At 37.6% G+C, this 24,049-nt stretch overlaps 1 protein-coding gene across 1 annotated transcript in view; it reads right to left on the reverse strand.

The window, feature by feature from the left end:
- Positions 1-4,216: 4,216 nt before the first annotated feature.
- LOC126100647 (general transcription factor IIE subunit 1) overlaps positions 4,217-24,049 on the reverse strand; it is a 93,788-nt gene continuing 73,955 nt past the window's right edge. Inside the window, exons 5-7 of the mRNA XM_049911275.1 lie at positions 20,161-20,386; positions 16,582-16,828; positions 4,217-5,169 (exon numbers count right to left, since the gene is read on the reverse strand). Of these exons, the coding sequence (XP_049767232.1) occupies positions 4,994-5,169; positions 16,582-16,828; positions 20,161-20,386 (649 nt within the window). The 3' untranslated portion in view covers positions 4,217-4,993. The remainder of the gene's footprint in view (positions 5,170-16,581; positions 16,829-20,160; positions 20,387-24,049) is intronic.

Below are 24,049 nucleotides of genomic sequence, written 5' to 3' on the forward strand. Positions count from 1 at the left end.
AATAACATGAAACCTGCAACTTTGGAGTAGTTTTTGAAAGATTAAACAGCTTTGCTTACGATAAAGACAAATTGTTTTTCACTGCATATCATCAGAAAGAATAAGCAGGTATATCACAATATATTCTGCTTGCCGAACGCACTACATATTATAACATGATCCAAACCTTGGAATAATATCCCATCATGCCATGGAGTGTGGCAACAGCAAAGAGGCAAGAGTCTATTTTTAGCAACTCACACAAATACCGGTATGTGTGAAAAGAATGACCCTCAGTGCTATTGATAGTGGCTGTTTTCACGAACATTTTGCAAAACATCATTTCAATTTGACTAATGCCTGCTTCTTTTAACAACTAAAAATGAGCTAAGCAGAATTATTATTCCATCCTCCTGTCAATAATGCATTTTAAACTTACTTCACTAATAACAATGAAAATGTACAATCTTGTTAAGATGTATATTTATTGGCTATATAAAAAAATATTACATACCTTCTGCAGAATTGTTGTGCATGTAAAAAGAACATCCCAAAACTTTTTCCTTGTGGTCATAGGATGAACAGCACTGGGAACATCTCATTACTGATTTTGCTGGATCTCTTTTTAGAACTCACGTGGCTCATGTTAATAGATTCATATTCCCACTTCCTGTAGGTGGTCAAGCTACAGCATATCACCACAGCAGCCACACCCACAGCTTTATTGAGCTCTTCTCCACTGATGACACTCCCTCTCAACTGACGATGGACAAAAATTTAAGACATTCACCTTTAAGCACATCTGCACCCACAAATGCCATCAAACATTCATCCATGCCCACATTTCAACCCACGTCCAGTGGCACTGTAGAGAGATGTGTTCATACTTTCGAAATTCAAAAGCTTAAAGAATTACATGTGGCCAGTTCTGAAAGCAATTTAAATTGCTTTCAAGCAAAATACAGAGCATTTCCCCTCAGTGGCTGCAATCCAGCTGGGCTGCTTCATGGCCAACCACACTGTACACTTTTCCATCTTTTTTGTCCCCAGCACAAAAGCAAGAGGACAATGATGACATGATTTTCCAAGGTGGTACATGAGCATGGGTACACATGGTTGAGGCATGCATCTGGTCACCTGTTGGTCACAGTTGCGATGTTCTGGGGCCAGCTCCAGAGACACTGAAATCAGCTGTGTTTCTATCATCCATGCCAGCCACTGCTAGATCTCAGCAGCCCACCCAAAGTAACATCACACAACTGCAGAAACGCCTTAACAAATCTGTATTTGCAATTAGATTGTTAGCTGACAAAGGCGACGTAAAAATGAAAAAGCTTGCGTACTTTGCCTACTTTTATTCCATAATGTCATATGGTATAATATTTTGGGGTAACTCTTCAAGTCAAACAAAAGTTTTCAGAGTCCAAAAGCATGTAAGATGTATTATTTGTGGAGTAAATTCATGGACGTCCTGTAGAAACCTCTTCAAAGAATTGGGTATACTAACTACTCCTTCTACTCCATTGATGAATTTTTTAATAGAAACAAATGATGTATATATTCATACTATTAGTATTGTTATTTCAGCTTAAAAAAAATTATTATTATTGACATGTCCCACATCCATGAGGATCTCCTCAGCACGGATCTATGGAACGAAAAACTAATCTAATCTAATCTAACCATAGCATTTCCTGCAAGCCCACAGGCCAGCACATTGATGACTTTTAACTGAATTTTCATACATCTCACTGCAAAAAAATGCTCATACATGCAGAAGTGGATCAGCCAGCATCGCTGGCACTTCTATTTACTTCCCTCTGCATGGGAAGGTTTGATGCAGAAGACATTAAACCAGGTGGGCATTACCGTATTTACTCGAATCTAAGCCGCACTCGAATCTAAGCCGCACCTGAAAAATGAGACTCGAAATCAAGGCAAAAACAATTTCCCGAATCTAAGCCGCACCTGAAATTTGAGACTCGAAATTCAAGGGGAAAGAAAAGTTTTAGGCCGCACCTCCAGATCAAAACAAAGTTTGTCCATTGTAATATGAGACACAATTTAGGTCGAATGAATGACAATACAGCTACAGTAGTTTGGTTCGAGTCGTAAGCTTAGCAGTTAAGCTTTACCAGGTAGCCATTGCAATGCGTCAGGTGCTACGTCCGTATTTATGCGGGTACCCTTCCTTTTTCACGTGCTTCGTTTGGTTTGAATTGATTGCTTATTTTTCTTTGATCTGATAAGTGCCGTTCTCTTTGTTATAGATCTTTACGTGTCACTCTAAGCTGAAAATGCATTACTGTGCTGTGTCATGCATTGTTTGTTGCATTCTGATAATGAGTGTTTACGACCAGTCGCCGCTAGTGGCATGCCTTGCTTTTGTGCGCGCTACCGCTGCTTACAATATAAAAAAAAAGAGAGGAATCATCTCATTAGCGAAACAATGGCAAGAGACTGCTATTTGTTGTTACTTACACTAATGCTTTCTTTGATAATGATCAACAAGAACCAAATAATAGACTGCGTTTGATAGAAGATGTTCTGAACGAGAGTTCAGCGAAAATTTTTCTCTGAAAATCTTTGTAGACGCCTCTGTAGTACGTTACATTCTGCACAGAAATTAGAGTCATCTTAGATTTAAAAATCTAGTCAATTGCCGTGCTTCATTTCTGACTGTATCACTATTAGGCATAAGAATAATACGAATATAAACATGGCATGATATGTATATTCTTCCGTGTTTGCTGTTGTCTCACTCTAGTTTCGTAGTTTATTAGGCAGCAAACACAAAAGAATACAAGGCAAAATGTTTATATTAGTATTATTCTTATGGTGAAGAGAATACTGCATGTGATCCACAATTCATAAAAATTCCTATTAGCAACCATCTCTTCTCACAGGTAGGAAAAAATTCAGAAGGTAGAGTTGGCCAGATTCACAAACATCCCAAACAGTCTTGCCAGTCGGATTTTCGTAGTACATTGAAATGCTGCTACTTTCGAAGATGAATAATACGGAATTTGTATCTACTTCGTTGGGTAATGTATGAAAATGTAGTGGTCGAAACTCGGGGCGGATAAAAAATCTCGTCTTCCACTTTTTTTTTAAATTTATTTACTGGCTCAGAGGTTTTGGCGCCAGTATTTATCTTTGTGCCTGCAAAGCATGCCTGTGTAGAGCTACATATATTCGACAGTAGAAGTTAGTTGTGGCGGCACCTACTAACATTTTTCAGAACTTCCGCTTACTTTGCACTCGATTCTAAGCCGCAGGCGGTTTTTTGGATTACAAAAAACGGAAAAAAAGTGCGGCTTAGATTCGAGTAAATACGGTACATATTAAGTGGCTGATTCTGCTGTACCACTGCTTCTGTCAGATTCATCCAATGTTCAACAACATAGAATTTGTACATTTTATCAATATTCTGTGGCACAAAACTGGGCGCTCTATTTTATCTTCAGTTCTGTGAATTTCACAACAATTCATAAATGAAATGGAAATCAGGGTAGTTGTTCTTTTACAATTCTGCTTTACAATCTTAAAAACGAACTTTTTCTTTTACATTTTCAAAGCGACCATCTAGCAGTCTTTCCTTTTTCTTTCTGTTTTAGATTGTAAGCAATCATGAACCCTCAAGGTAACATGTTTTCAAAACTATTCATCAAACAGAACAAAGCACTTACTTCAAAGCACAATTTCAGAACTGCATTTCTTTATAAGGACTGGCAGTTTTCTGTTCCTTAGACAAGGAAATTCTATAATCCATGAGTACTGAAGGCTTGGTGTTGAAGAAGAGGATACCCTAGACCAAAATACACTGAGTAACATCTTGAAGACCGAGCAAGGTGGTGCAGCGGTTAGCACACTGGACTCGCATTCGGGAGGACGATGTTTCAATCCCGCGTCTGGCCATCCTGATTTAGGTTTTCCGTGATTTCCCTAAATCGCTCCAGGCAAATGCTGGGATGGTTCCTGTGAAAGGACATGGCCGGCTTCCTTCCCTGTCCTTTCCTAATCCAGTGAGACCGATGACCTCCCAGTTTGGTCTATTCCCCCAAACAAACCAACCAACCAACATCTTGAAGTGACAATGTGGAATACATGTGTGTGTTATTATAGTAAAATTTCTGAACTACTCTTACACTGGAGAAAAAAATCTCTGCACTAAGGAAATCTACTTTAACAAACAAATACAATAAAATAATATTTTGCAGGCGATAAGTTGCTTTTATTACTTGTGGAAAAGAAATATCTTAACTTTCTTTTGACTGACCTCTGTGCATTGTAATTTTATAGGTGGACTCACTCACTCATTCACACAGATTGACCATTTAGCTGACACTTCACAGAATAGATGCACAGAGATCAGCAAACTTCTGGCAAAATGAATAGGCTGATGCAACACTCATGTTTTACCTTCTTATGTTTCATTTTTTTATATCAAAAATATACAGTCAGCACAACATTTAAATTCTGTCATTCAGTAAACAACTATCAAATACAATTACATAGCTCACGATTTGTCTACTAAAATAACAGCTTCATTTAAATGGGACTCTCATGTATTGTTCGACAAGTGTGAGCAGTAGCTCACAAATTTCATCACAGAAAATCTTTTCACAACTCTTATCACTCCAGAAATAGTAACAGTGCTGAGAACAGTATACCTAGGCACCAGCTACCTTTCTTCTTCCATGCATGACAAGGACAACATCAAGATCATGTGCTGCAGTAACAATGAACAACAAATGATCTCTACTCATACAACATCAAAGGGAAGGTTACTTACATACATAAAAAATAAAACAAGTTCATTGTTACAAAGAAAACTATTTGGAAGCAGTGGAAGTTTGGCTGAAATATATATATATATATGGCATTCTGTGAAAATTCATCTCAGTACACAAAATTTTAACAGGCAGAATACATGTCACTTCTCAGCTTGTTCACAGCACAATAATGACACCACTTTCAGATCCCTTCTCTTAACATGAAGAGCCCACAAATTTTAGTCATACATATGAGAGTAGTACTCCTGGTATATCTGTATGTATGCTTCCTTCTCAACTGGTGTCATTTGAGCAATAAGGGTATCATTCACTTCTGTAACAGGAACACTCTTGTCTCCTATTGTGACTGTAGGAACATAGTCATCTTCCTCTGAATCCATAATTTCAATCTCATCTGAAAGAAAACAAAGTTGAAATAAAATTAAAACCTTTAACATTGAGAAAGTACCATTAATAGTAACATATAACTAGACATTACAGCACTCCTAGCTTTTAAACCATAGGTTTTTAATTAAGGGAGGAAAATAGAAAAAGGAGTAGGAGTGCAGCAAGGCACTCAGAACTTTCTTTCCAATCGCAGATTTTTACATTTTTGTAATAGCTCTTACTGTCTTGTCTACTACACCATTATATTATTGATATGAATATAATAGAGGGAAACACTCCACCAAGAGTGTCTTTCCGCCGTCCACCTAACCTTCGTAACCTCTTAGTTCATCCCTATGAAATCCCCAAACCACCTTCCCTACCCTCTGGCTCCTACCCCTGTAACCGTCCCCGGTGTAAAACCTGTCCCATGCACCCTCCCACCACCACCTATTCCAGTCCTGTAACCCGGAAGGTGTACACGATCAAAGGCAGAGCCACGTGTGAAAGCACCCACGTGATTTACCAACTGACCTGCCTACACTGTGAAGCATTCTATGTGGGAATGACCAGCAACAAACTGTCCATTCGCATGAATGGACACAGGCAGACAGTGTTTGTTGGTAATGAGGATCACCCTGTGGCTAAACATGCCTTGGTGCACGGCCAGCACATCTTGGCACAGTGTTACACCGTCCGGGTTATCTGGATACTTCCCACTAACACCAACCTGTCAGAACTCCGGAGATGGGAACTTGCCCTTCAGCATATCCTCTCTTCTCGCTATCCGCCAGGCCTCAATCTCCGCTAATTTCTAATTTCAATCTGCCGCCGCTCATACCTCACCTGTCTTTCAACATCATCTTTGCCTCTGTACTTCCGTCCCGACTGACATCTCTGCCCAAACTCTTTGCCTTTACAAATGTCTGCTTGTGTCTGTGTATGTGTGGATGGATATGTGTGTGTGTGCGAGTGTATACCTGTCCTTTTCTCCCCCTAAGGTAAGTCTTTCCGCTCCCGGGATTGGAATGACTCCTTACCCTCTCCCTTAAAACCCATATCCTTTTGTCTTTCCTTCTCCTTCCCTCTTTCCTGACGAGGCAACCGTTGGTTGCGAAAGCTAGAATTTTGTGTGTATGTTTGTGTTTGTTTGTGTGTCTATCGACCTGCCAGCGCTTTTGTTTGGTAAGTCTCATCATCTTTCTTTTTAAATACACCATTATATTAATTATATTGTGTTACATGAGAGGTTTCAGAAACAAATATGAATTCTTGCTCATGCTAATTAAGAAATACTAGAGCAGTTATCAGATTTTAATCTCCACTTTACACTCTTCCTTTCTGAACATTAGGACAAAGCTCAAGCCCAATTTACAAAGTACTGGCTACAGAACAGAAAGGATGACATTACTATTTACACTACGCCCTCGCCAGCCGCAACTTCCACTTCGTTAGTTCTCCTATAGACCATTTTAAACACTCTGTCCTAAAACGATAACTGTCAGTAACATTGGATGAGTGTTGACACTAGACACTGTGTACATCCAATTGCACTATCACACACAAGTAAATGCAAGATTTGTAATTTTTGGCTACAAATTCAAGTTTCCACTTTTTAGAAAGTAGCCATACCTTTTATTTATAATACTAATGAAACATAAGTTTTAGTAATAGACCTTTCATTCCATAGTCACTATAAGTTACCTGGCGCCCACTGCAGGATAAAGTCTTTCCATGAGACTGACAGAAAGTGCAAAATGGTAAACCAAGAACAGCTAGAAACAAAATGGAAAGCAGTAGGAACATGCATGACTATGGGAAAGAGTAGCATATGTATCAATATTGATGGCAAGACAGTAGTAATCAAAGAAAGGAAGGCTGAGAGGTGGAAGATATATACAGAAAGTCGATACAAAGGAAATATACTCGAAGATGATATTAGAAGAAGGAAAAAAGAAGTAGTTAAAGATGAGATGGAAGATATGATACTGTGAGAAGAATTTGAAAGAGACTGAATGACCTAAGTCGAAACAAGGCCCCTGCAGCAGAAAATATAGTGATCAGAAACTGATAAGGCAAGAACAACATGAAAATCTTTGGAGACTGGCCTACTGGCTGAGGGCACCACACAGCGAGCCACCTACAAGTAAACAGCTGGACATCAATTGGAGAAGAAGAATCACTGGAGATGGTGTGGTGGTATAACAAGTCCAGCAAGTAAACCACGACTGAAAACCTACAACAGCAAATCCAGAACCAAATCAATTATGTGTAGTGAGATCAATAAACAGCGCAGTGAAATCACAGCGAACTTCTGAGCAGCTGCACTTGTATGCCAGCAGGTCAGATGTGCCTCCATAGACAGAGCTGCAGTCGTCGTCAAGAGTCATGCCTTCCAGAGTACTTTCAAACTTGCCAGGCCAGGATAACAGAGGCAGAGATCCTTGGGGGTTGGGGGGCAGCCAATACAAAATTATTGCACCTGATTGGAGGATGGGTGAAACAGTGGACTAAACAGGTGCCTGATGTCACTGGAGGTGCAGAACAGTTCAAAGGCCATCACTGGGAATTAGGGCCCTTTGTCCAATAAGGTGGTGCAGGGCAGCCCAAGTAAGGAAGAGAGATTGTTGGAAAGTATCATCAGAAACCTGAAAAGCAGTGAAATGCTGTCGCCACCACTGCAAATACGTGTTCTAATTACCTCTGGCAATGTTAAATGGCAGAAGTGTGTGTGGACAGCTCTCTGCCTGGGAAGTGACCACAGCCTGGATGGGAACCTGAATCTGTAAGCAATCCAATAAAAACTGAAATTGCTGATGAAGCAATTCAGTCTGTTACTGAAACAGCTTTTGGATCTGCTGTCTGAATTGCTGCTGCAGGAGCAGTTGCTGCTGTTGCTATTCCAGCCTCAAGTCTGTGGAATGCCACTAACCTTTCTCCCCATCACCAATTATAGTGACTAAAATCTGGCAAGACTGGGAATGACTCAAAAACCTGGGAAGCCTGGATGACTGGCCAAGGGTGTCAAACAGTGAACCACCAGAGAGTAAACAGGAGGACAGCAACAAGAGAAACATGAACAAGGAAGACGGCACACTGGAATAACAAGTCCACCTAGTAAACCAGGATCGAAAACCTACGACATAGTGAATTCAGAAACACAACAATGATGTTTAGTGAGATCAATACTATAGAACAATGAAATCACAACTGAATGACTGAGCAGTGGTATTGCTGGCTGTAGAGGGCAGGTGTGAGCACTGAAAGGTCGGTATTACGGGCGTCTCTCTCTAACCTGCACTGCAGTAGTGACAGCAGCGCTCGCAGATTATAGCAGTGCCTTCTAGCAGCTGTCATCGTGGATTGGGATCCTTGGGAGAGCCAGCCAAGACAAAATTATTGCATCTGATATGCAAGACTCATGAGACAGGTGAAATACTCCCAACTTTCAGAAGAACCTAAAGAACTAAATTAAAAATGACAGTCTGGAATTCATACATTAATGGACTTACACGGTATTAAGTTGCCAGATTCCCTGTATACTAACAATAAAAATGTTAAATTAAAACTAAAAAAAAAACTTGGAACGTGTCTGTATTCACTTAACAAATTTTAAAACAGTAAACATTCTGAGCCCACTGATGTATAACAAGGCAGACATATGATAATTAACAAGATGATTTTATGCAATATAGACTTTCTGACATGCGGTAAACTATTATGTGCAAAGACTCAAAAGCATTACTGACCATTGTATTTGCTAGTTGTTGTAATGAGACCTATATGAATTTGGCAAAAAAATCTTAATAAATCAATAAAAAGAATCTAGGAGCCCAAACCAGTGGGGGCAGGTGTGATAGGTGCAAATTTTTTTTTAAACCATCACTTTAATAAGTCATGATTTCCAAATACTGACACACATTATCAACAGAAGAAAAGGCTGCCTGATAGAAGCTGACATGTGGAAATGCCAGCTTGTCTTCAGAACAGATGTAGGAGTTACATGAGGCAATAATGATCCTACAACTTATCTTACAAAATAAGACACAGAAATCTGTCTAACACAACAACGCATTGGAGAGAGTCCTGAGACAGGATGCATACACGGACAAGAAAAAAACAATTCCAGATTTCCTGGATAAAAATACACTTTTTCACAGGTGAGAAAACACTTTTTCCCAGATGAAAATACACCAAACCCAACTGAAAGTATATTTTTCTGTGTTAAGTGACAATATACTTTCCCTTGGGGCTGTAAAACCCATCAATACTCTGAATGGTGTAGAACATCCCAGCACTTAAGGAAACAAAATCCAGCAAAAAACCTGTTTTGGAAAGATCTCTGATGTGCAGCAACATGTACACTGCATATTTTCATATTACAGAAGTATAAACACAAATTCCTAAGCACTGAAATCGAGATTGTGCTACACAATGCACTTTTGTCAGCCAATCTTAGCTCATGCCACCTAATCTTGGCAGCTAACGAGAGCAGATGTTCACACAGAGCCTAAGAGCACAGCTTGTATACAGATGTGTATAGTGTTGCAGAACTTTTTAACAAACATTTTATAACTGTTACTGAAAAGATGGGGTTGTCAGGTTCGGTAGATGCTGCTATGGATTACCTTAGACCAGACATTTCAAGTAACTTCCATAATATGAATTTGACCCTCACTACCCCAACAGAAATAATGTCCATCATAAAATCTTTAAAATCAAAAACATCTAGTGGGTATGATGAAATATCAACAAAGTTAGTTAAAGAATGTGATTCTGAGCTAAGTAACATATTAAGCTATCTGTGTAACCAGTCGTTTATCAGTGGAATATTTCCTGAGTGGCTGAAATATGCTGAAGTTAAGCCACTGTTTAAGAAGGGAGATAAAGAAATAGCATCAAATTTCCGTCCAATTTCACGTTGCCAGCATTCTCAAAAATTTTCGAAAAAGTAATGTACAGTCGTCTTTATAACCATCTTATCTCAAATAACATACTGTCGAAGTCACAGTTTGGATTTCTAAAAGGTTCTGATATTGAGAAGGCTATCTACACTTACAGTGAAAATGTGCTTAATTCATTAGACAAAAAATTGCAGGCAACTGGTATATTTTGTGATCTGTCAAAGGCATTTGACTGTGTAAATCACAATATCCTTTTAAGTAAACTAGAATATTATAGTGTAACAGGAAATGCTGCAAAATGGTTCAAATCTTATATCTCTGGCAGGAAACAAAGGGTGTTATTAGGAAAGAGACATGTATCAAGCTATCAGGCATCATCCAACTGGGAACTAATTACATGTGGGGTCCCACAAGGTTCCATTTTGGGGCCCTTACTTTTTCTTGTGTAGATCAATGACCTTTCATCAGTAACATTACCAGATGCCAAGTTTGTTTTGTTTGCCGATGATACAAACGTTGCAATAAATAGCAAATCAAGTGTAGTCTTAGAAAGATCAGCCAATAAAATATTTGTGGACATTAATCACTGGTTCCAAGCCAATTCTTTGTCACTAAACTTTGAAAAAACACACTACATGCAGTTCAGAACTTGTAAGGGGTGTCCCAAGAGTATATGTCTAACATACGATGAAAGAAGATAGAAGAAGTGGACAGTGTTAAATTCTTGGGATTACAGCTTGATAATAAATTCAACTGGGAGGAGCACACCACAGAACTGCTGAAGCGTCTTAACAAATCTCTGTTTGCAATGCGAATTTTGTCAGACATTGGGGATATAAAAATGAAAAATCTGGCATACTATGCTTACTTTCATTCCATAATGTCATATGGGATTATTTTTTGGGGTAATTCATCAAGCCAAGCTAAAGTTTTCCGGGCACAAAAACGTGCAGTAAGAATTATATATGGTGTGAACTCAAGAACATCCTGCAGAAGCCTGTTTAGGGAACTAGGGATACTAACTACAGCTTCCCAATATATTTATTCCTTAATGAAATTTGTCATTAAAAATATATCACTTTTTCAAACCAACAGCTCAATTCATGGAATCAATACTAGAAATAAGAATAATCTTCACAAGGATTTAAAGTCACTTAGTCTTGTACAAAAAGGTGTGCATTATTCAGGAACACACATTTTCAATAACTTGCCAGCAGCCATAAAAAGCTTAACAACCAATGAAATTCAGTTTAACAGAAGCCTAAAGGATTTATTGGTGGCCAACTCCTTCTACTCCATTGATGAATTTCTTAGTAAAACCAACTGATTTGTATACAAGTACAACATAACTTCTGCACAATTTCAGTGCAGTAATGTGTTCACTGAAAATTTGTGTGTGTGTGTGTGTGTGTGTGTGTGTGTAAGTATAATCTAACTTCTGCACCATTTCAGTGCAGTAATGTGTTCATTGTAAATAAGTATTACAGAAGTTGTATTACATGTTTATTACCTTATAAATAAATAAAAAACTTTTTTATTTTAAATTCAGTGCATTAGTATTTGTAAAATGACTCTTAGTGTTCATTAAAAAATGACGATCATTCCACTTGGGACCTGTGGAATGGTACATTAGCTTATTTGTTTTAGTTGTAAATATTTGTCATGTATTGTTGTTTTTCTGACATGTTCCACATCCTGGAGGACCTCCTCACTATGGATCAATTGGAATGAAAGTAAATCTAATCTAATCTAATCTTAAATTGTAGCAACTGAGTATGTCTGAAAATTTCACTGTTGTGCACTAATGTTTCATGAGTTACCTGGCTGAAAACATGTTCTGTCGAGCATTCTTATTTTTCCATAGGAAAGCCAATTACTTATGAAATTGTTCAAGAACACACCTCACACATTTTTAAGGATAATTATACTTTTGCCATGTACTTTCACTTGTATGTATATTTTCATCCGAGTGAAAAGTGCATTTACACCTGTGAAAAAATGTATTGCATAATTTGTACTTTATGAAAGAACTAAAATTATATGGAAAACTAACCATGAAACTTTTTTAGCGTGTGTGACCCTTTAAAGACACATCAAATACAAACGCGCTAGTAAAATTTTAAATAATGACATAAATGGCTGGTCTTCTAGGCACAAAAGTTTTCTATTCATTGATTCTCGAAGTGAATGAGAGTCAAATGCTCTGTGATTTAAGAAACTCATTGCACATTATCACCCATAACATAATTCATCTTCCATAAAAGAAATTTACTGTGAAAACAATGCTTGTCAAACACCATTCACAATATTTTCCTGCAACCTGTTAGAAATGTAAACAGTTGTGACATCACACTCATTAAAAGCAGTTTTTTGTAACAAAGTATTGCATAGTCTTCTTGCTAAAGCCTCTGACACATTTTGCTGTCAGCAGATGCCTGTATGAGCAATATGTTTGTCATTGTAAATGGCACATTTTCTGTGCAACTTAATTTTTATTTTGGTGTTATTCTCTCAGCTACTGCCGTTTTATTCTGCAGTGACAGGCTAAAGTAAAATTCTTTGATAGAGTATTAGTTCTTGCCAGACAAAATTACAAAAATGTAACCGAAAACTAAAACAATGAAAACTTCCCAGAGTTCCAAAAGATTTCTGGGTTTTCCCTAGATGAAAAAAATTCCCATATTTGCTCCAAATATCCTTGTTGTCCTGGGGTGTATACACCCTATGAAAACAGATTATATGATGAACATCAAATACAATTAAAATAATTGTAATGTAGTATAATCAAATGAAGTCACATGGTGCTGAAGGAATCAGCTTAGGAAATGCAACACTAAAAGTTCTAGATGAATTTTGGTGCATAGGCAGCAAAATAGCTGATGGTGGAAGAAGCAAAGGAGATATAAAATGTTGATTGGTAAGAGCAAGAAAAACCTTTCTTAAAAAGACAACTATGTAAAGTTTAAGAGTTAGGATATCTTCCCTGAAAACATTTGTATACAATGTGGCCTCATACAAAAGTGAAACATGGAAATAAATAATACAAACAGGAAGAACTAGACGCTTTTGAAATGCAGTGTGCAGAAAAATGATGATGATTAGGAGGGCAGATGGGATAACTATTGAAGACTTAGTGAAGCGAATCAATGAGAAAAGAAATTTATAGAAAAACCAGGAAAGATTAATAAGAAGTGTCACGAGGCACCGAGGAACAGCTAGTTTGATACTTGCATAGACTGTATGCATGAGGGGGAGGGTGGATTAAGAGACAGACCAAAGCTTGATTATGGGACACAGGTACAAGTAGATGTAGGCTGCAGTAGCTATGAAGAAAGAAAGAGACTTGCTGAGAACAGACTAGCATTGAGGACTGTATAAAATCAGTTTTCAGACTGAAGACTACAACAATAACAAAGGGAACTGTAAAAATTATGAATTTTTTAAAACACCAAAATATAATTTTACAGCCATGGTTCATAGTTCCATGCAAAGAACATTACAAATCCATGTAGTACATTAAAAACTGCAGTTCAATACTTTTCAAAAAATTTCAGGCCATGTTTCCATATTGTACATGCTTAAAAATTAATTGTTAACTGCAAAAACTGGTATGATCATAATATCTTCACAAAGTTTCAGTCAGCTTGTTGGCACAATATACCAACACTGTGATGCATGAAGGAAAACGTAAAGTATCTAACACAAAGTTTCTTAAAAAATCAAAAATAAATAAAATAAAATAAAGCTGGGATGTTAAACCAATCTACCTACCCACTGAGCCTAATGTCAACCACGATTCAATGATGCTTTAAAATTTAACTTTGTCTTGTGAGGGAAATACTTCATTGCAAGTTCTTCTATCTACGTACCTTAATAACTATTTTAAAGCATTTTTATGTTTATATAGTAGGAATGACTGCTTCTGATGCATCTATAAATCTTATTTTATTTGCAATTGATTTCTGTGTTACATTATACCATCATCAAGCTCCTCTATGATACCAAGTGATCTTAATGATGAATGAAAACTACCTCTACTGTATTATTACACATTTATTGTGTTATGACTAGTTTCACTTCTTCAAACATCTTCAGGATGCCTGTAGTTAAACAAAACAGGAAAATAGACTGAATCTACAGCAACTTAACAAATAAAACAGGTGACTCACATTGATAACAACTTTATACTAAATCCTTAGTGAGTTGTGCTGAAGTTACGACATAAACGGTCTGGTTGTCGTGTGTAATATTAAAAACCAAATTCGAGAACACTGATAAATATTCTGCTCACCGCTTGACAGAAGTATGGCGAGCATACATGGCACAACGCACGCAGTAAACTTCCTAGACAGTGGCACTCCATGACAGCCGTAAACATGTAAACATCGTAATTGGGCCTCTGTTGAGTGCAACAGTCAACTGTGCAATCATAATCATTACAAGCAATGACCAAACCTTAAGTACAAAATTCATATTAAAGAGTGCACAATTGAAAAGTAGAACTGAACAAAAATTAACAATACAATTATGAACAACAACAAAGAAATAGGTGACAGTTCTTACACCAAACTTCATCATTTGGCAGCTGTGATGATGAATGCATAATTATAAAGTACAGTTGCAGAATAATTATGTAAATACATCTGGAATGATAATTTGGATCTCACACAATGATCATAAATCACTGTTACAAGAGGTGCTTTTCTTTGAAAATGTAAAAGAGGTAAGGCAACCAAACTAATGGTTATCATATGCAGTTAATAAAATTACATGTGAGCTTTTTGTAAGTTAGCTACAATTATTTTTAATGGAAGAGAACTAACACCGGTGGCTGCACAACACTGTATCATCATAAGGTTGATTATGCCATATGACCTATTATACAATCAACTGTGAAGTAAATACATGTGGTACAACAGAATTCCTAATTTGTCATATAAACTGAACATGACTACGGAGTACAAGCCATTACAACTAATAATGTCTGGTCACTGAACATGTAAAAGAACTGAAAATATCTGAACTGGGTAGTTTTTGTGTGATGCTAAAAACCAAATGTGAGCTGTGCTTAATTTTGTACAGGTCTATACAATAAAGGAACAGGTGCTAAAGTTTACATGAGGTTGCACTGATGTAGGCGGGTGAAGCGGTGCGTAACCAATCACAAATATGAAGTAATTGCACACAACATGGTGAAGGGAAAAAAAAGAGGCCAATTACTATGTTTACCTCTGACGTGGAGCAGCCCTGTCTGGGCAGTTTACTATATGCAGCATGCCATGTCTGATGGACATACTTCCACCGTGCAGTCAGCTGAATGTTTATGATCAGTGTTCTTGGATTTGGTTTTTAATATTACATATGACAACCAGACCATTTATGACATGACTTCAGCACAATTCAGTGACTGCCTACTTTTTTTATATTAAGATGTTGTAGCATTAGCCAAATTTCCTGTTTTGTTTAACTGCAAGCAACCTGAAGATGTTCAAAGACACAAAACTAGTTGTAACACAATAAATGTGTAATAATACAGTTGAGGTGATTTTCATTAATCATCAACATTAAGGTCAGCTGTGTGTTCAATATGATTAAGTTTATTACCAGTTAATCATCATTCAAAATCCCACAGAAGGTGTAAAAAAATGATGTCTGCTATGCTGAAATGTCTTTCAACCATACCACTTTCTCTCCTTCTCAACACTACACCATCTGCCTTCATACAAAAACATCCACACTTTCACTTCTTCACATCAGCTGCTTCTGCAACAATATTCATGAACACATCTTCCCTTTACTAATTATTCCAGCCTCTGAAATCTTGTTTTTTTTTCTTTTTTTAAAAAAAATATCTTCTTTGCCTTTATAGGCCACTGTGCATGTTCCTATCACAGAGCATCCATTGTCCAATTATTATATTAGTCAGATCAAATGTACTAATACATTTCTTGCACTTATTAACAATTCACCCATACCCTTATGTCTTGTTCAACCAACATCTTGAGGACTATTTATAAAAACTTAAATTTTCAGTTACTAAGTCATACTTTTCTTCTGTAAATCCTTCCATTCTGTGGTCATGGTGCAGCAATCATGATATATTTTCAGTAGAAGAAACACCCTAGATTGCAATGACAGCAGCAATGACAACAGAAGATTTACCGACACCTTCACTGAAGGTGCATATCAAAAGATTTGGCTGCTTGTGACTAACGTGCTACCTGCAGTTCATAAAAAAGTTCTGGAGATGCCTCAATAAGGCAAAATGTATCAATAAAGCTTCTGCTGCCATTGCAACCTTGACTGTTTTTCCTACTGATCATACTTCTCTACATTTCCAGCACATACATGAACTAGCTATTACTGGTGCATCACTTTAAAATTCCAATACTTAAAAAGAGTTCTTTCACTTCAAGATGTCTTACAACATATGCAGGTGGTATTTTTTCTTTAATTTCAAAAGCCAGAGAACAAGAGGATATAAGTAACATAATATGCAGCACATCCTAGGTAAGAAATGAAATGTGGATACTGACTTGTGTCAGGCATCGTACCCACAGCACCCGTGACCTGCTCATCACCGCTGCTGTCACTTGCTGGGCTGGATGCACCAGGCAACACAGACCGGACTGCAGCACTGGCTGCTGAACCAGACAGCCCTGCTCCGCCGCTTCGCCTCTCATGAGCCAGCAGAACTGACATGATATCCTCCTGGTTGCGATTACTGCCTGCTGATGGTTTTTCGGCTGCAGGCTCTGTGATCACCGGTGTCACAGAGTCAACCTATGAAATTACAGCAGTTAGTGACATGAATTTTACATATAACAAATCTCTCTGTTAAATACAGTCCGGGAACACTTTCAATTATTTATTGCACAGGAACCAAGCATTGTACAGATATTATACATATGTCATCTTGAAGAGAAACCCTGAAAGTTGTTTTTTTTCCCCATGTATATCGCCACAGCCTAGTTTGGTAATTTGCCGATAGTCAGCGCTAGTCACAAACATGGCAAGTTCAGGTGCGGAACGAGCTGTTTCATGAAATGGCCTCCCCAATCACCAAATCTCATTCCCTGTGATATTTTTCTGTGGGGACACATTAAAGATCTGGTGTATGTACTGCCTCTACCACGTGATGTAGCAGAGCTCTGGGAGAGAATACGGGAAGCGACTGCCACAGTCGATGATGCCATGCTAGGACAGGTATGGCAAGAATTCCATTACCGTATTGACATATGCCGGGTCTCTCATGGTTCGCATATCGAATGTTTGTAAAAAAAACTTTCAGAGTTTCTCTTCAAAATACAATATGTATGACATCTGTACAATGTTTAGTTCTTGTGCAATAAATAATTGAAAGTATTCCCAGATTTTATGTACACACTGTACAGACAAATTTACTATTCAATATACACAACTGTACTGCACTACAACACTTAACAACTGTAGTAAATAAAATCACACAACAGAGACTGCAACAGACCATTTGATTTTGCTAAGATGATAAGATTTCATCCATGGGTGCACATTATAATGATGTGTGTGTCTTCTGAGGCATAATTTTTATTTATTTATTCTAAACACATTATACCCCTGCTTGAAGCTAGTAACACAGGGTAGCTATATTTCTTTATGAGGAACATTCAATGCATTTTTGAATCTACTTGTCTTTGAACCAAAGGATGATGATGTTTTCTTTGTATGGACACATCCGAAAAACATCACGAGGGATTTGATGGTGGGGAGACCTGAGCCTGTAGCGTAGCCAGTGTAATTATTGGACTTAACGTCCATATTTCTTTCTGCACATGGCTGTATTGTATTTCACACACATCACATTTGACACCAGGAAAGAGCTGTTTATGCATACACTCACTGGTATTGAACAAGGTCAAGAATAAAGAAAGACAGGTGGTAACTACTTTGATGGTATGCATGTAATAAGCTTGGGACACAGATTCTAAGCCCCTTGTGCTTTGGAAATGAATGTGGAACTAATCAAATGATCCACTGAAACTATATGGTTCCAGAGACCTTTTTAAGTCTCAAACATCTGTGATATATGCACACAGACTGAAGTGACGAATGGAAATTTATACCAAGGGTGGGATTTCATTTAAAAACTTCTTGGATAAGTAAGCAATTATCTTCTGGCTGAACAATGTAGAAAAGAAAGTGCATGAGCTTTTACAAGTTACTATGTAACTTTCAAATCATTTGAAGACTACTTGCTAAGAAGTCAAAACAAGTTATGGTGCCATTTGTGTGATCTGAAGCTGTCAAAACTGGTTATGATGCCATTTGTGTTATCAGAAGCTCAAAATACAATAAAAAATGTTTGCAATAAAAAAATTTGTTTGCAATAAAAGAATTCTGTAGAATTGAGGATGCATATCATACAGTGGGAATACTACTAAAAATCATCAATATGTAAACTGTATCACTGAATTTCATCTCCTGCTGCCATTTTATTACATATGCTTCTTCATATGGGATATGATTGTTAATTATTTTGGATATGGTACGTTCTTATAGGACTGTTTTACCCATCTAATAGGCTAAAATGAAAATTAAGTCTACAAATCACACAGAATTCCATACTTATTTCATCTGTAAATAAGTAAATTACATGTTTGAAAACAGTCTGCGTGTCTTTTAAAAAGTTGACATTCATACAAAATTTCACTGAGAGTCTCTATGAATATTCATGTAAATCTTATGGAGAGAGGTTCCACAACTGCCACGCATAATTAGAAACAGGAGAATTTTGTGTAAATAATAATGTGCAATAGGCAATTTTTAGTGACATAACAGTTTTACAAAATATAACAAAATTCGGCACTTTTCTTGCTCCCGAGCAAAAATGTCATAAATCTGAGGGCAGCAGTTTGGTAATATCAATAACTGATAGTTATTGAACAGTAAATTTATTAATCACTTAGTTTAAAAAAGGGAATGGTGACATCTTGAAATTTCATAAAATGGTTTTATTAGCACACAGTAAATAATAGTGAAAAATTTCTTTTAAGTATTTAGAAGATCTATAGCAGAGAAAGCACTCTCCCCCTCTATTCTCTTCAGTACTTCCCAATTAGAAACTTCTTAATGGACTTACAAGCCAGTTGTACAAACACGCATATTTTATCTGTTTATGTGGTTGATCATGTGAAACTGTGATCTGTTAACAATTCACTTCTGTGAAGAAGTGCCTTTTCCACTCCCTCACTAAGAAAATAGTCGAGACACTGGATCTGTGCTGCTGAAGACTCCATGTTATTTGAAAACTTTCTCCCCAATACCACCAAAGTAAAAATCTGAGAAGGGGTCTCAGTTTCCTACAGCAGAATGACCGAATTCTCAAAAATTCTTGAAAAAAATCATCTCTGAAGGCAGGTTCTAACTACATCCAACATTATAATGAAATGGCCACTATGTGAGTGGGTAGCCTAAAAGTCTAGCAATCATGAAGTCATGGGTACAATTCGCACTAACAGGAACTTTCTTTATGTTTATTTGAATTCCATATTTATTATCAAATGGAAATAAAAATTAACAAATATTGAATCACATTTTTTTAAAAAAATAATATCTTTTTATTTCTAATTACTAATCTCATGAAAATGTGAACATTCATAATTAATTAAAATTTGGTAAAAAATGCTAAACATACAACAGAAAATAATACCCCCCCACCCCCATCCCATCCCCTCTCCCTCCGCAGGCTCAACAGTGTTACTGACAATATTCATGATTGATAACATCCACATACAGTTGTATTACATATTGTTTTCCTGTAAAAGGGGAGCACAACCATGTTTCACAGCAACAGCCCCATAAGTAAGAACATTTCTGGTAACCACTATCATTCACTGATGATCTTACTGTCACTTTGAGTGTCTTTCACTATATGAAGTTTCAAAGAACACTGACTTGTTATTTTAACCATGAAAGAAAACATGTTCCTTACAGTGACAAGAAACATGAAACATTATGTACTTGCTGATACAAGTGTACTTGCAGGCATATGTGTAAGGTGATTAGAAAATTTTAAACACTGGATTACACGTAAACAGCCTAAAATATTTCAGATCACTTATACAACCAATACTTACAGCACCAATTGCTGCGTCACCAGCTCCAATGACAGTGGACTCTGTCATCCAGACTGGACGCTCTTTGCGCTGAGCTGCTGCGGCCTGTCGCTGGTCAGCACCAGCTTCTCCTATGCTGATATCCACTCGGGCTTCTTCAACAGCAAAGCCTTGTGTTCTTGTTGCCTCACCAGACCAGTTTTCACCAGGTGGCCGTAATGGTGCACTAGGCTTCTTACCATCCAATCTGTAACCCAACCAGAGCTCACAATAATTTACATACTAAGAAATTAGTCAGTAATGAAATACAAATATATAATTCTGTTTAGAATACCAGCTGTACTGCAGCCTTAACTGTGACAACCTGGTGTTCAGATAAAATGGTTCAAATGGTTCTAAGCACTATGGGACTTAAGGGATTCGAACCTGCGACCATAGCAGCAGTGCGGTTCAGACTGAAGCGCCTAGAACCACTCGGCAACAGCGGCCGGCTGGTGATCAGAGCTCACTTGGAAAAATACCAAAGAATGAAAGATGTGAAGGTTCTAGTGCAACTCGACATAGAGTTCATGTTCACATCAACAGGAGGAATTAATTTTGGTACTTGATAAGTTAATGATTTGAAAGATCACTAAAGCAAACTGACAAATGTGGGACCCAACCATCAAGTGCCGCATCTCAAATGCAAATGCCTTTAAAAATGAATTGCTAACTATAAGGTGGTATCCAAAAGTTCATGAAATAAATTACAAAATTATTATGCCTTACCTAGATCTTATAATGCACCATTACCTTCAAAGTAGCCTCCTTATGGGAGAAACACCAATACCAATGTTTCTCTACCCGTTTTAAGTGCATCTTGGAAGTGTTTCTTTGTTAGGAATCTATTTTGTTAGACTTTCCTCCATTGAACCAAATCTCCAACCCTTCACTTGTTTTTCATCTTAGGGAGGAGGAAGAAGTCACACAAAAGTGCTCAGAGTACAGTGAGTGAGAAAGAAATATTAGCTTGTTTTTTCTATCAAAAAAAAAACTGAATAATGTAGGCCGCATGAGTTTGCACACTGTAGTGGTATAGTACCCAGTGGTTCATATAACCATTTGTGGATGCTGTCTCCTCTTGTCCAAACTCAACAACTTGGCAGCTGTTGTTAAATTTCCTTGCACACTTTCATGCAATGTTGCTTTTGATCATATTGAAGCAACTGTGTTACAAACTTTACTACAATCCTTCTCATGTTCACTGACAAAATACCCTCACATGTACCATAACCTATACCCAAAGTTGTGAAGAATGTTGCATATTCTGTCTATAATCTTGCAGAATCAGATTTTTCACTTCCTGAACATATTCTGATTCCAGCAGATGACCAACTAGAACAGTTGTATCGTGTACCCAATTATACTTCTGTATTTGACCTAAAACAAATTTTTTCAAAAGCTTACTTCTACATTTAGTGTGTTTCTGCAATTATCTCAAGTTAAAAAAAAGAATGCAATGACAATGCAAAAACGCTCATTCGGTATCATGGACAATGCTTTCACATCCATCCAAATAACTTTCTTCCCCATCCGAGTTCAGTAAGTTTGGCACTAAAGTTTTTCATAATCATGTTATCAGATAAAGAATATAAACTAAATAGCAAAAAATTCCATTTTAATTTATGAATTGTCTACAATGACTTAAGGCAGTAGTGAAAATTTTGAGGACTATTGCCCCTGAAATTTTTGTAAATCCTATAAAAAAATTTTGTGATCTAGTGGCTTAGTGTGTAAGTGCCAGACTATAAATATCCAGTTGGTCCACAGACTTTTTCTGACGTTGATAACCTCTTTCGCCATTGGCAATGGTTTATTAATGGAAAAAATGACAAGCTGCAACTTTGTTCAGAGTTCATGTTAAACTGTAGGTTCAGCTTTTTAATTTTTTTTATACACACTCATGTTCAGAAAAAAAGAAAAAAACGACATAATACCTCGAATGACTGGAGATAGGATATTTGTATTCACAGGACATGTTCATTAGTATGTTCTGCAGAAATGATTAGCATTTGAACCATGTCAATCTCCAGGTTCAAGAACATCTACATCTAGATCTACAGGCTTACTCTGCTATACAATAAAGTGCCTGGCAGAGGGTTCAATGAACCACAACATCAATACCGCGGTGCAACACCACCTACCGGTGGTGCTATAATCTGAAAGTAATGGATCGCTGTGACTTGAGCAGACATGCAGGATGCCTCAAAAGCATATGCGTGAACCATACTGTCAAATCAGTGAGTTTGAAAGAGGGTGCATTATTGTCATGAGAGAATGTGATGCATCCATCTGGGAAATTGCTGCTCATGTGGGACGAAGTGTTTCAGCAGTGCAATGGATGTGTACAGAAACTTTCAAGGAAGATCACAGAACACAATGAGATGGGTCAGGTCACACCATACAGATCACCCCATGAGAAGAGCGACACCTCGTCCAAATAGCATTGCACAACAGATCTGCATCCTTCTTGGCTCTAGCACAACAGTGGGACAGTGTAACACATCATACACTATCAGGGTTGACAGTCCATCACCGTTTATTATGGCATGCATTATGTGTGCATCATCCACTTTTCTGCTTACCTTTGATAAATGTGCAAAAATATGCAAGATGTTAATGGTGTATGGAATGGGGACAGGAATGGCATCAGATATTGTTTATGGACAAATCCAGGTTCTGTCTGTTTCAAAATGATGATTGCATTTTGGTTCGTTACAGACAGGGGGAACGGTATCACAGTGACTGCATTCGCACAAGACATGCAGTGACAAATCAAGGCCTTGTGGTGTGAGTTCCTATTGGAAACAGCCTGAAATTGCAGTTGGTGTGCATCCAGGGCACTGTAACCAGTATGACCTATGTGAAGACATCCTGCAACCCATAGCTGTACCCTTTTTGCACAACACCCCAGACACTATTTTTCAGCAAGGAAATGCATGACCACTTGTTGCCTATGGTCCTGGCCTATCACATCACCAGACTTGGCACCAATCAAAAATGTGTGGGATATGGTGAAATGATGGGTGTAGTGCTGTGATCTAATGCCAAGTACCACAGATGAACTTTGGAACCAGGTGAATGCAGCATGGTTGGCTGTACCATAGGATGTCATTTGTGACTTATACATGTTGATGCCGTCATGCATTGAAGAAGTTATCAGGGCACATGGCTGACCCCATGCTTAGTAGATAACAGGACACATGCTGAACCAAAGTGACAGAAATGCTAATCATTTCTGCAGAACATACTAACATAGATGTCCTGTGAATGTGAATGTCATATCTCCAGTCAATCAAAGTGTTCTGTTTTTTCTATATATGAGTGCAGAAAGTGCATTTCTCATGAAATAAAATTTTCTGCGAGAGTAACACATTCCATTATATAATCTGTGCACTATGCTTAAAATTCCTTCTTTTACCGACAAAATTTGAATAACCTTCCATAAATACAGAACTTTAATACCTTCACTCATTTTGCAATAGGCTCATATTCTGTAAGATGTAAACTATAATGGCCAGAAATGTCACAATTAATAAAATATTCTGGATTATTACGCCATGGTCCGATGGATTTCACTTTACAGCCCATCATTTCATCCCCATATGTGGAGGAAATTTACAAGGGGGATCATAGCTTCTTTGAGTGTCCAATTCATACCGTGGCTCACTATCAACTGAAGCAAAATACCATTTATGCATGCTCCCACACAGTGGTGTTACATCACGATTTGAATACCCAGGCGCAACTGGCCATTGTTGGTTACCGTCCTCTGCTGTTGCTATCACTCCATGGTGGGAGACTCATACACATCTTCCTCAGCACCTGGACCCAGATGTCATTCAACTTCAAGCCCTCCTCCTTCCTATTG

The sequence above is a fragment of the Schistocerca cancellata genome, chromosome 9, assembly GCF_023864275.1.
Source record: "Schistocerca cancellata isolate TAMUIC-IGC-003103 chromosome 9, iqSchCanc2.1, whole genome shotgun sequence".
In the NCBI taxonomy this organism is placed as follows: Eukaryota; Metazoa; Arthropoda; class Insecta; order Orthoptera; family Acrididae; genus Schistocerca; species Schistocerca cancellata.